Raw genomic sequence first — 14604 nt, forward strand, 5'->3', positions numbered from 1 at the left:
CCTCCGAGCCTTCGACTACACCTCGGTCCTCCGACCCATCAGCTCCACCTCGGCTCCTAGCTCCCTCGTCTCCACTGTTGCCCGTCCTCCCATTGGCTCCACCGGGCTCCCTCGTCCCTCCGGCTCCGCCTTGGTCAGTCGTCGACCATCCGCCGCCTCGGGACTCCACTCCTCTGGCTTTGCCTCGTCACTCCATCCCTCTGGCTCTGTCAGGCTCCTCCTTCCCTCCGGCTCCACCTTCATCCTCAGTCGCACCGGCTCCACCGCAGTGTTCCGGATCCCCGCCTCCGCCTCGGTCGCCTGAGCCTTCAGCTCCGCCTTGGCCCTCCGGATCCTCAGTTTCGCCCCGGCTCTCTGTCTCCCCCGTTCCACCTGGGTCTCCACCTCCAGTTGCTCAGTCTCCGTCAGTCGGCCCCCTGGTGTCGACGGCCCCTTCTCCACCATGGCTCCTCCCGCCGTCGACTCCGCCGTGGGCCGCCATCCTGGCTGGCCTCTGGATTACCACCTGGCTCCTCCTGCTCCGGGCTCCTCCCTGGCTCCTCCCACCCTCCACTCCCCCTTGGACTGACTTTTGGTTTTGCCCCTTTCCCATTGCCTGCCCACCTCCTGCTCCACGCCCACCTCCAGAACCCCCACCCTCCCTCCTCTGTTGGACTATATTTGTCGGCGCGGGGACGCACCGTTCCGGGAGGGGGCGTTATGTCACATGTTGACCCAGTTTCCTCAGTTCCCTTATTGGTTAATTAGCTCCACACCTGTTTCTGTTCCCCCTTGATTACGTTGATTATTTAAAGCCTGTGTTCTCCCCTCATTCTTTGTCTGCTATTATACGTTTGTATTATGTATTTGCTACCCCTTGCTCCTGGATATGCTCTGTTTTCTTTATTTGGATTTTTATTAAAAGACTTTGTTTCTGTGACAAATCCTACGTCGTGCGCCTTAATTAACAAACACCCGTAACAGCAATATCTGCAGAAGCTATAGAAAAGGTTAGAAACTTAACAGGTACAGAGGAAAGACATGTTAATCAATGCATCTAAAGATCAAGTTCCATTGTTAAGTGTATAGTTATCAATAGAAGAAGAGATACCTATGACAGATAAGGTTAGATTATTAAGGGATGTAGGACGAAACATTCCAGGGGGATATAAATTAATAACAATTCTAAATACCGTAACTAAAAAACAAATAGAGGAGAGACTTGCTGAGTATGAATTAAGTTCCCAACATATAAGAGTAGTAAGTCAAGTCACCTTTATTTATATAGCGCTTTTAACAATACAAATTGTGTCAAAGCACTTAACAGTATCAAATTGGAAGATAGAGTGTCAGTAATGTATAATGATAAGATTAAACACTCAATTTTCAGTTAAAGGCATTTCATTATTGAATTCAGAGATGTCATTGTCCAGCTCAGTTTAGTTTAAATGGTATCTGTGCAACCAAATCGGCGATAATCGCTAGAAATTAAGTGTCCCCAACTGAGCAAGCCAGAGGCGACAGCGGCAAGGAACCAAAACTCCCTCTTTGACAGAATGGAGAAAAAAAACGTGGGAGAAACCAGGCTCAGTCGGGAGGCCAGTTCTCCTCTGGCCAGACGAAACCCGCAGTTCAAAAGTTTATATTTCTATTTTTTATTTTGCTGCAATTTCTAACAATAATAGTATTATGTAGTTAGGTATTTTATTATATTTTTAGTTATTTTGTTATATTTTTAGTTTTATTGTATTTTAATCGAGGTCTTCACAGGGGATATGTCTCTGGGGCTCATCTGGATGTCCTGGTCTCCGCTGACGATCAGGGCTGCAGACATCATCTCTTGTTGCTGATCCACCATCTGATCGGATACGGACTGAGAAACAGAATAGGAAAGAAACAGACAAATATTAGCGTAGATGCCATTCTACTTACGATGTAACGAGTACACCATGTGTTATGAGGAGTGTTCCCGGTTCCGGTTGATCTAACTAATGCAGCCTAACAATCCTTTAACGGATTTGAATAATAGAAGCGTATTAGTGTGTTATGTGTAAGCCAGGCTAAAGAGATGGGTCTTTAATCTAGATTTAAACTGACAGAGTGTGTCTGCCTCCCGAACAGTGTTAGGTAGATTGTTCCAGAGTTTTGGTGCTAAATAGGAAAAGGATCTGCTGCCCGCAGTCGATTTTGATATTCTAGGTATTATCAAACGGCCAGAGTTTTGAGAACGCATTGGACGTGGAGGACTATAATGTGATAAGAGCTCACTCAAGTACTGAGGAGCTAAGCCATTCAGGGCTTTATAAGTAATTAACAAGATTTTAAAATCTATCCGATGTTTAACAGGGAGCCAGTGCAGTGTTGACAGAACCGGGCTAATATGGTCATATTTCCTGGTTCTAGTAAGGACTCTAGCTGCTGCATTTTGGACCAACTGTAGTTTGTTGATCAAGCGTGCAGAACAACCACCCAATAAAGCATTACAATAGTCTAACCTTGAGGTCATAAACACATGAACTAACATTTCTGCATTTGACGTTGAGAGCATAGGTCGCAATTTATATATGTTTTTGAGATGAAAAAACACAGTTTTACAGATGCTAGAAATATGGCTTTCAAATAAAAGATTGCTATCAAACAGCACACCTAGGTTCCTGACTGATGAAGAAGAATTGACAGAGCAGCCATCAAGTGTTAGATAATGTTCTAGGTTATTACATGTGGGGTTTTTAGGTCCGATAATTAACACCTCTGTTTTTTCAGAATTTAGCAGTAAAAAATTACTCGTCATCCAGTTTTTTATATCGACTATTTATTCCGTTAGTTTCTCAATTTGGTGTGTTTCACCGGGCCGCGAAGAAATATAGTGCTGAGTATCATCAGCATAACAGTGAAATCTAACACCATATCTCCTGATAATATCTCCCAAGGGTAACATGTAAAGCGTGAAAAGTAACGGCCCTAGTACTGAGCCTTGAGGTACTCCATACTGCACTTGTGATTGATATGATACCTCTTCATTCACTGCTACGAACTGATGACGGTCAGGTAAATACGATTTGAACCATGCTAAGGCACTTCCACTAATGCCAACAAAGTTTTCTAGTCTATTCAAAAGAATGTTGTGGTTGATAGTGTCGAACGCAGCGCTAAGATCCAGTAGAACTAATAAAGAGATACAACCACGATCAGATGATAGAAGCAGGTCATTTGTAACCTTAGATACGGTTGCTCCTTTACGCTTAAGGAAGATTAAGGATAAGAGTCCAACACCATGGTATAATGAGCACACTCGCACCCTAAAGAGAGCAGCCGGAAAATGGAGTGCAAAATACCCGTCCACAGAACATCATTCCTGCTGATTTTGATGTCGGCGAACAGGCCGATTTTGATGACTTGCCACAGGAGTCCCAGCACTAAATGCTGCCTGCCCTCTTTCAGGTCCTCTGCTCCGATGTTCACCACGTGGCAGCCGATGGCGGAGGCCGAGTTCAGTGCCAGGTTCAGATTCTCCTGCACGTTTAAACATGAACACCAGCATTAAAATCAGTAAAGCAGCAGCAAGTGAGACAGTCCAGCAGATCGTGGACGGACCTGGATGGTGAAGGGCGTCAGCTTCTTCTTGTTGATGGTTCTCTCGTCGATAGTGTCCGGCACAGACAGGTTGATCATTTTACTGCGAACAGAGTGTAAACTCATATGTCTGACGAGTGAAATACAGCCGTATTGAATGTGAAGGTGTTTTTGCGCTGCAGTACCAGAGCACGATGCCGTCGCCCACCGCGGTGAACAGATCGTTGGAGCTGGGATCCATGGGAAGAACATGCTGGCAGTCCGGATCCTTCTCCAGCGCTTTATTGACCCAGTTCACGAACGCCACCTTCTCCTCCTCTGCACACGGCCCACACAACACAGTTAGTTAGAAAAATTAGTGCTTGTTTTGAAATGTTTCTATAACGTTAAAATGTCCAGTTTTCTTGTCATGATTAAAATGTTATTTAAAGGTTACAAAAACGTTCTTACAATGTTCATCAAGTACAAATAACATCATAAGGACATTTAGAGAAAGTTGATCATTATGAGAACATATATCAAATATTAATCAAGTTATAAGAACATTCCATAAATATTACTTTAAGAACATTTTGTCCAAACAATTATGTCTCACCGGAGTACGAGTGCTGCGTTCCCGACTGTTCTGAGGTTCCTGCCACTGAACAGATGCCCTCCTTCTTATTGATGGCCTTACGGAAGGTCTTGGCCACTTCTGAGCTCTTCAAGTCATGGACCGCCTGAGACAGACGGGTTTAGCTTAAAGTTTTTGTTTAAAACAAGAGCAGCCAGTGGAGTACAGGATTTTTTTGGCAGTGATGGCAGAGCTGTGGCCTTTGACCTGACCTTGGCGAACTCGTCGAAGGTGATCTTCCCGTCCTGGTTGAGGTCCATGGTTCTGCTGAGCTCCTGGACGATCTCACGCACGCGATATCCCGGCAGAGGCAGGTTCGCCGCCTTGAATAGGGCGTTCAGCTCATCGGTGCTGATGTAACCGTTACCGTCCACATCTGTGGGATGAGGTCAAAGGTCAGACACATGCTCTGAATCACTGACTCTTTTAGTTTTAGTCAGTTTATGTTTTTGCTGGGTTTTTTTTCTTTTTCTATTTAGCTTTAATATATAATTTTAATTTGAGTAATTTTAGCACTTCAAATTATTTTTCTTTTTTTATTTTAATGTTATTTTTAATTTTAAGAGTTTCATTTGATATTATTTCAGCATTATTTCAATGAGCAAAAAAAATTTAATTGAATAGCTTTTATGACAGCGTTTTAGTGCCACGTTAAAAAATTTAAAAAATCTAAAATTACGAGATTGAAGTTGTAATATTTTGAGAATAAAGTCAAAATTATGAGAATAAAGTCAAAATTATAAGAAAAAAGTCAAAATAGTTTGAGAATAAGTTCAAAATGTTTTGAAAAAAAAGTCGAGATGTTTTGAGAATAAAGTCAGAATTACGAGATTAAAGTTGAAATATTTTGAGAATAAAGTCAATATTATGAGAATTAAATTGTAGCAATTAAAGTGATATTATTTTGAGAGTATAGCCTATATTGCACATGCAAATGGCTCGGATTGGGTGCTCCGGGAGAAGTTGCCAGGCCACCGGAATTGATTTGAATATGTGTGGATTATTAGCAGAAATCATACCATGTGTCATACAGTATACTTGCAGGCACAGTATGCTTGGAAATAATATTTCACGTCTTCGATTGCATTCATTATTTTTAGTGCGCCAACCACCCAATAATAGCAATAAGCTTTGTGCTTTTGGTACTTTTAATAAAACAAAGTCTCAGCTTTCAAAATCTGTCGGTTTTATAGTGAAATACAAACAAAATGTCTTACAATAATGTGTTTTTCACGCTCTTTAATGTGGCGTGACAGATCGCTGTATTCCTGTGAATCAGTTATCTTTTCGATTACAATGAGGGTATCACTGGTGCTGCTCGTCAGTGACTAACTTCATATCTATCGGATAGACAGCAATTTGTTAGGATAGATAAGAATAGATCTCGCACTGTCACTATTTCCTGTGGTGTACCCCAAGGTTCTGTACTTGGTCCACTTTTATTTTTTCCATTTATGTGCTGCCACTGAGTCAGATCATCAGACGTCATGGTCTCAGTTTTCATAGTTACACTGATGATATTCAAATTTATTTTACAGTTCAATCCCAACTCAGTTTGTCCACCCCTTTCTATTGTTTTCATGTCTTCAAGAACTTAAAACCTGGATGTCAGATCATTTTTTACAACTAAATGCAGACAAAACCTAAATCCTGCTGGTTGCCCCTAAGTCACAGAGCTCATCTCATCTCCCAGCATGACATCTTCATTGACATCGATGGTGTCCAGATTAGGCCCTCAACAACTGTGCAAAATTTGGGAGTATTGTTCGACTCTGTTTTGATTCACATATTGGTCAGATTGTTAAATCATGCTTTTACCAATTGCATAATTATTGTTCGTATACGACCCTCACTTAATTTTGGAGATGCTGCTCGAGCCCCTATATAACAAGAAATCTGTATATCACTCCCATCCTTCACCAACTTCACTGGTGTCACGAATCTGGTCTGCACTTCCGTTCATTCACCACCAGAGGTCACTCGCTCACCACATGGACTTTCACACCACACATCACAATGGACTCCATTTCCCATCATTCATTGCACTAATTGCACACACAGCTGTAGGCACTGATCACACAGCATCACTAATCACACACTCTATTTAAACCCTGGACTTTGTTTCCCTCTTTGCCGAGTATTGTATGCGTTTACCGCTCCCCTAGCCGTAGCAACTCTACAGAGCCCATGTTAATTATCCTAGTCTTGCCTGGATTAACCCATTCCGTGTTTCTGTTCCGTTCCGTTCCTGTATTGTCCTGCGTTTTCACTCCCTAGTGTCAGCTGCTGCTTTACGGAACGTTTGTTATTTTCTCGTCTGTTTCCCTGTATTTACCCCTGTCTCGCTGTTCGGACTCTGTTTATTCCCTTGCCTGGATTATAGCCTGTGTACCTGGATTATCTCTCTGCCTTGCCCTTTTGGATTCTGTTCGCCCATCGTTGACCTTCGCTTGCCCTAGGATTACTCTTTGTCTTGTCCCTGCCATACCTGTTTGCCATTGCTCGACCCTGCCTGTATTTATGACCATGCCTGTAAATAAAAGCTTGCACTTGGATCTGCACGTCTCACGTCTCGTCAGCCCCGTTACAACTGGTGCCCTGTGGCCAAACGTATTCAGCTTAAACTCTTAGTTTTAGTTTATAAGGCCCGTCACGGCCTTGCACTGCGATACCTAGACTCATCTATTCACTTTATTTAATATACAGTCTACCACAGCTCAGCTTCCAAATTCTGTCAGTTTTATCATGAAATACAAATTATAAACGTGTTTCTCCTCTTTATTTCAAGTTATAGCATGTTATAAATGTGAAGGAACATCAGAAGGCATGAAAAAAAAAACAGTATAGCCTAATTTAATTAAATGAATGTCTTAATGTAATCAGAAAGACGATTGATTCACAGGAATACAGCAATCAATCATGCCACATTAAAGAGTGTGAAAAACACATTATTACAAGACATATTGTTTGTATTTCACTTTAAAACTGGCAGAATTTGAAAGCTGAGATTTTAGAATTTCTCCGGTGCTCCCAATCCGGACCATTCGCATGCGCAATATAGGCTATACTCTCAAAATATTTAACTTTAATCTTGTAATTGCTATAACTTAATTCTCATAATTTTGACTTTATTGTCAAAATATTTTGACTTTATTCTCTTAATTTTGACTTTATTCTTGAAATATTCCGACTTGTTTCTCGTAATTTTGACTTTATTCTCAAAATATTTCAACTTTATTTTCACAATTTTTACTTTATTGTCAAAATATTTTGACTTTATTCTCTTAATTTTGACTTTATTCTCAAAATATTTCAACTTTATTTTCACAATTTTTACTTTATTGTCAAAATATTTTGACTTTATTCTGTTAATTTCGACTTTATTCTTGAAATATTCCGACTTGTTTCTCGTAATTTTGACTTTATTCTCAAAATATTTCGACTTTATTTTCACAATTTTGACATTATTGTCAAAATATTTTGTCTTTATTCTCAGAATTTTGACTTTGTCAAAATATTTCGACTTTATTCTCTTAATTTCGATTTTTTTTTCTCAAAGTATTACGACTTTAATCTCATAATCTTAGGTTTCTTTTCTTTTTGTTAACGTGGCACTGAATTGCCGTTGTAAGTTTTAGTTCAGGTTTAGTTAACAATAACAACACTGGTATGAATCAGTGTAATGAACTGATTCTATTAATGAATCATGTTTCCAGTGTAATAAATACCAATTTGATTAAAACAAAAGTACTTTTACTTTTGTTAGTATTTTGTTAAGAAATGTGAACAAATGATTTGGGGAAAAAGCACTAAAAGAATCATTAATGAAATAGCTGAGGAACCAGAATCGTTGAAAGAGTTATTCATGAATCAGTTCAATCTGCTTCTTGTAATTGTGTTTCGCTGCAGATGAATGGAAATGTCTCTTCACTCACCCACTTTACTGAAGGCCTCTCTCAGATCCTCCATCTCCTCCACTGGGATGTGTGATGTGCCTGCCATCTTCTGTCACGATCAATCACCTGTCAATCAGGGAGCCAGTGCAGTGTTGACAGAACCGGGCTAATATGGTCATATTTCCTGGTTCTAGTAAGGACTCTAGCTGCTGCATTTTGGACCAACTGTAGTTTGTTGATCAAGCGTGCAGAACAACCACCCAATAAAGCATTACAATAGTCTAACCTTGAGGTCATAAACACATGAACTAACATTTCTGCATTTGACGTTGAGAGCATAGGTCGCAATTTATATATGTTTTTGAGATGAAAAACACAGTTTTACAGATGCTAGAAATATGGCTTTCAAATAAAAGATTGCTATCAAACAGCACACCTAGGTTCCTGACTGATGAAGAAGAATTGACAGAGCAGCCATCAAGTGTTAGATAATGTTCTAGGTTATTACATGTGGGGTTTTAGGTCCGATAATTAACACCTCTGTTTTTCAGAATTTAGCAGTAAAAATTACTCGTCATCCAGTTTTTATATCGACTATTTATTCCGTTAGTTTCTCAATTTGGTGTGTTTCACCGGGCGAAGAAATATAGTGCTGAGTATCATCAGCATAACAGTGAAATCTAACACCATATCTCCTGATAATATCTCCCAAGGGTAACATGTAAAGCGTGAAAGTAACGGCCCTAGTACTGAGCCTTGAGGTACTCCATACTGCACTTGTGATTGATATGATACCTCTTCATTCACTGCTACGAACTGATGACGGTCAGGTAAATACGATTTGAACCATGCTAAGGCACTTCCACTAATGCCAACAAAGTTTTCTAGTCTATTCAAAAGAATGTTGTGGTTGATAGTGTCGAACGCAGCGCTAAGATCCAGTAGAACTAATAAAGAGATACAACCACGATCAGATGATAGAAGCAGGTCATTTGTAACCTTAGATACGGTTGCTCCTTTACGCTTAAGGAAGATTAAGGATAAGAGTCCAACACCATGGTATAATGAGCACACTCGCACCCTAAAGAGAGCAGCCCGGAAAATGGAGTGCAAAATACCCGTCCACAGAACATCATTCCTGCTGATTTTGATGTCGGCGAACAGGCCGATTTTGATGACTTGCCACAGGAGTCCCAGCACTAAATGCTGCCTGCCCTCTTTCAGGTCCTCTGCTCCGATGTTCACCACGTGGCAGCCGATGGCGGAGGCCGAGTTCAGTGCCAGGTTCAGATTCTCCTGCACGTTTAAACATGAACACCAGCATTAAAATCAGTAAAGCAGCAGCAAGTGAGACAGTCCAGCAGATCGTGGACGGACCTGGATGGTGAAGGGCGTCAGCTTCTTCTTGTTGATGGTTCTCTCGTCGATAGTGTCCGGCACAGACAGGTTGATCATTTTACTGCGAACAGAGTGTAAACTCATATGTCTGACGAGTGAAATACAGCCGTATTGAATGTGAAGGTGTTTTTGCGCTGCAGTACCAGAGCACGATGCCGTCGCCCACCGCGGTGAACAGATCGTTGGAGCTGGGATCCATGGGAAGAACATGCTGGCAGTCCGGATCCTTCTCCAGCGCTTTATTGACCCAGTTCACGAACGCCACCTTCTCCTCCTCTGCACACGGCCCACACAACACAGTTAGTTAGAAAAATTAGTGCTTGTTTTGAAATGTTTCTATAACGTTAAAATGTCCAGTTTTCTTGTCATGATTAAAATGTTATTTAAAGGTTACAAAAACGTTCTTACAATGTTCATCAAGTACAAATAACATCATAAGGACATTTAGAGAAAGTTGATCATTATGAGAACATATATCAAATATTAATCAAGTTATAAGAACATTCCATAAATATTACTTTAAGAACATTTTGTCCAAACAATTATGTCTCACCGGAGTACGAGTGCTGCGTTCCCGACTGTTCTGAGGTTCCTGCCACTGAACAGATGCCCTCCTTCTTATTGATGGCCTTACGGAAGGTCTTGGCCACTTCTGAGCTCTTCAAGTCATGGACCGCCTGAGACAGACGGGTTTAGCTTAAAGTTTTTGTTTAAAACAAGAGCAGCCAGTGGAGTACAGGATTTTTTTGGCAGTGATGGCAGAGCTGTGGCCTTTGACCTGACCTTGGCGAACTCGTCGAAGGTGATCTTCCCGTCCTGGTTGAGGTCCATGGATCTGCTGAGCTCCTGGACGATCTCACGCACGCGATATCCCGGCAGAGGCAGGTTCGCCGCCTTGAATAGGGCGTTCAGCTCATCGGTGCTGATGTAACCGTTACCGTCCACATCTGTGGGATGAGGTCAAAGGTCAGACACATGCTCTGAATCACTGACTCTTTTAGTTTTAGTCAGTTTATGTTTTTGCTGGGTTTTTTCTTTTCTATTTAGCTTTAATATATAATTTTAATTTGAGTAATTTTAGCACTTCAAATTATTTTTCTTTTTATTTTAATGTTATTTTTAATTTTAAGAGTTTCATTTGATATTATTTCAGCATTATTTCTATAAGCAAAAAAAAAAAAAACATTTTTAATAGCTTTTATGACAGCGTTTTAGTGCCATGTTAAAACATTTTTAAAAATCTAAAATTACGAGATTGAAGTTGTAATATTTTGAGAATAAAGTCAAAATTATGAGAATAAAGTCAAAATTATAAGAAAAAGTCAAAATAGTTTGAGAATAAGTTCAAAATGTTTTGAAAAAAAGTCGAGATGTTTTGAGAATAAAGTCAGAATTACGAGATTAAAGTTGAAATATTTTGAGAATAAAGTCAATATTATGAGAATTAAATTGTAGCAATTAAAGTGATATTATTTTGAGAGTATAGCCTATATTGCACATGCAAATGGCTCGGATTGGGTGCTCGGGAGAAGTTGCCAGGCCACGAATTGATTTGAATATGTGTGGATTATTAGCAGAAATCATACCATGTGTCATACAGTATACTTGCAGGCACAGTATGCTTGGAAATAATATTTCACGCCTTCGATTGCATTCATTATTTTTAGTGCGCCAACCACCCAATAATAGCAATAAGCTTTGTGCTTTTGGTACTTTTAATAAAACAAAGTCTCAGCTTTCAAAATCTGTCGGTTTTATAGTGAAATACAAACAAAATGTCTTACAATAATGTGTTTTTCACGCTCTTTAATGTGGCGTGACAGATCGCTGTATTCCTGTGAATCAGTTATCTTTTCGATTACAATGAGGGTATCACTGGTGCTGCTCGTCAGTGACTAACTTCATATCTATCGGATAGACAGCAATTTGTTAGGATAGATAAGAATAGATCTCGCACTGTCACTATTTCCTGTGGTGTACCCCAAGGTTCTGTACTTGGTCCACTTTTATTTTTTCCATTTATGTGCTGCCACTGAGTCAGATCATCAGACGTCATGGTCTCAGTTTTCATAGTTACACTGATGATATTCAAATTTATTTTACAGTTCAATCCCAACTCAGTTTGTCCACCCCTTTCTATTGTTTTCATGTCTTCAAGAACTTAAAACCTGGATGTCAGATCATTTTTTACAACTAAATGCAGACAAAACCTAAATCCTGCTGGTTGCCCCTAAGTCACAGAGCTCATCTCATCTCCCAGCATGACATCTTCATTGACATCGATGGTGTCCAGATTAGGCCCTCAACAACTGTGCAAAATTTGGGAGTATTGTTCGACTCTGTTTTGATTCACATATTGGTCAGATTGTTAAATCATGCTTTTACCAATTGCATAATTATTGTTCGTATACGACCCTCACTTAATTTTGGAGATGCTGCTCGAGCCCCTATATAACAAGAAATCTGTATATCACTCCCATCCTTCACCAACTTCACTGGTGTCACGAATCTGGTCTGCACTTCCGTTCATTCACCACCAGAGGTCACTCGCTCACCACATGGACTTTCACACCACACATCACAATGGACTCCATTTCCCATCATTCATTGCACTAATTGCACACACAGCTGTAGGCACTGATCACACAGCATCACTAATCACACACTCTATTTAAACCCTGGACTTTGTTTCCCTCTTTGCCGAGTATTGTATGCGTTTACCGCTCCCCTAGCCGTAGCAACTCTACAGAGCCCATGTTAATTATCCTAGTCTTGCCTGGATTAACCCATTCCGTGTTTCTGTTCCGTTCCGTTCCTGTATTGTCCTGCGTTTTTCACTCCCCTAGTGTCAGCTGCTGCTTTACGGAACGTTTGTTATTTTCTCGTCTGTTTCCCTGTATTTACCCCTGTCTCGCTGTTCGGACTCTGTTTATTCCCTTGCCTGGATTATAGCCTGTGTACCTGGATTATCTCTCTGCCTTGCCCTTTTGGATTCTGTTCGCCCATCGTTGACCTTCGCTTGCCCTAGGATTACTCTTTGTCTTGTCCCTGCCATACCTGTTTGCCATTGCTCGACCCTGCCTGTATTTATGACCATGCCTGTAAATAAAAGCTTGCACTTGGATCTGCACGTCTCACGTCTCGTCAGCCCGTTACAACTGGTGCCCTGTGGCCAAACGTATTCAGCTTAAACTCTTAGTTTTAGTTTATAAGGCCCGTCACGGCCTTGCACTGCGATACCTAGACTCATCTATTCACTTTATTTAATATACAGTCTACCACAGCTCAGCTTCCAAATTCTGTCAGTTTTATCATGAAATACAAATTATAAACGTGTTTCTCCTCTTTATTTCAAGTTATAGCATGTTATAAATGTGAAGGAACATCAGAAGGCATGAAAAAAAAAACAGTATAGCCTAATTTAATTAAATGAATGTCTTAATGTAATCAGAAAGACGATTGATTCACAGGAATACAGCAATCAATCATGCCACATTAAAGAGTGTGAAAAACACATTATTACAAGACATATTGTTTGTATTTCACTTTAAAACTGGCAGAATTTGAAAGCTGAGATTTTAGAATTTCTCCCGGTGCTCCCAATCCGGACCATTCGCATGCGCAATATAGGCTATACTCTCAAAATATTTAACTTTAATCTTGTAATTGCTATAACTTAATTCTCATAATTTTGACTTTATTGTCAAAATATTTTGACTTTATTCTCTTAATTTTGACTTTATTCTTGAAATATTCCGACTTGTTTCTCGTAATTTTGACTTTATTCTCAAAATATTTCAACTTTATTTTCACAATTTTTACTTTATTGTCAAAATATTTTGACTTTATTCTCTTAATTTTGACTTTATTCTCAAAATATTTCAACTTTATTTTCACAATTTTTACTTTATTGTCAAAATATTTTGACTTTATTCTGTTAATTTCGACTTTATTCTTGAAATATTCCGACTTGTTTCTCGTAATTTTGACTTTATTCTCAAAATATTTCGACTTTATTTTCACAATTTTGACATTATTGTCAAAATATTTTGTCTTTATTCTCAGAATTTTGACTTTGTCAAAATATTTCGACTTTATTCTCTTAATTTCGATTTTTTTTTCTCAAAGTATTACGACTTTAATCTCATAATCTTAGGTTTCTTTTCTTTTTGTTAACGTGGCACTGAATTGCCGTTGTAAGTTTTAGTTCAGGTTTAGTTAACAATAACAACACTGGTATGAATCAGTGTAATGAACTGATTCTATTAATGAATCATGTTTCCAGTGTAATAAATACCAATTTGATTAAAACAAAAGTACTTTTACTTTTGTTAGTATTTTTGTTAAGAAATGTGAACAAATGATTTGGGGAAAAAGCACTAAAAGAATCATTAATGAAATAGCTGAGGAACCAGAATCGTTGAAAGAGTTATTCATGAATCAGTTCAATCTGCTTCTTGTAATTGTGTTTCGCTGCAGATGAATGGAAATGTCTCTTCACTCACCCACTTTACTGAAGGCCTCTCTCAGATCCTCCATCTCCTCCACTGGGATGTGTGATGTGCCTGCCATCTTCTGTCACGATCAATCACCTGTCAATCAGAGAGACAGTGTGTGTGTGTGTGTGTGTTGTTTCTGCTGCTGTTTGAGATCTTCACTATACTGATGGAGGAGCAACACAATTTATTTTGTGCCTTTTTGCAGCACATTCTGCCGTCTGATCGGCCTGAGAGTGTTTTCTATAACAATGCGATGTGAAGATGAACACATCCAGAGAAAAGCTTGAGCAACAGCCAGGGCCGCCGGGGCAACGGGGGCGAGCTGGCATTTGACCCACCACTTTTCAAACTACTGGGGCACTGCCCCAGCACTTCAGGCAGGTTCACTTGAGGCAACACTACACAAACCAAATGGTATTTGACATGAAAGTACCGCGAGAGCAGACGTCACCGTACGCTTTCGAATCGCTCTCTCGCGATACTTTAAACTCATACACTGATTGGTCCGTACTGTGCCGCTTCAAGTCGTCTCTTGAAAGACCAATCAAAACTCCCCTTTCAGCTGGTGGGTTAAGCGCGCTTTGACACTCAGTGGCGTAATCGTCCGAGTCCGATCTATGCTTCAGTAGGCCAATCGTTAAGTTTT

The 14604-nt window shown here is 39.9% G+C and overlaps 2 protein-coding genes across 2 annotated transcripts; both read right to left on the bottom strand.

The window, feature by feature from the left end:
- Nucleotides 1–1043: 1043 nt before the first annotated feature.
- On the bottom strand, nucleotides 1044–8186 carry LOC131539221 (plastin-2-like). Its single transcript, XM_058773619.1, has 7 exons — nucleotides 8101–8186; nucleotides 4378–4541; nucleotides 4148–4271; nucleotides 3738–3870; nucleotides 3574–3655; nucleotides 3315–3492; nucleotides 1044–1090 (listed from the first exon to the last, which is right to left on the bottom strand). Exons 1-7 carry the CDS (start codon nucleotides 8165–8167, stop codon nucleotides 1044–1046), a joined length of 795 nt encoding a protein of 264 aa, XP_058629602.1. The 5' UTR covers nucleotides 8168–8186.
- On the bottom strand, nucleotides 8180–14053 carry LOC131539222 (plastin-2-like). Its single transcript, XM_058773620.1, has 7 exons — nucleotides 13965–14053; nucleotides 10243–10406; nucleotides 10013–10136; nucleotides 9603–9735; nucleotides 9439–9520; nucleotides 9180–9357; nucleotides 8180–8187 (listed from the first exon to the last, which is right to left on the bottom strand). Exons 1-7 carry the CDS (start codon nucleotides 14029–14031, stop codon nucleotides 8180–8182), a joined length of 756 nt encoding a protein of 251 aa, XP_058629603.1. The 5' UTR covers nucleotides 14032–14053.
- Nucleotides 14054–14604: the final 551 nt, after the last annotated feature.

The sequence above is a fragment of the Onychostoma macrolepis genome, chromosome 04, assembly GCF_012432095.1.
Source record: "Onychostoma macrolepis isolate SWU-2019 chromosome 04, ASM1243209v1, whole genome shotgun sequence".
NCBI classification, from domain to species: domain Eukaryota; kingdom Metazoa; phylum Chordata; class Actinopteri; order Cypriniformes; family Cyprinidae; genus Onychostoma; species Onychostoma macrolepis.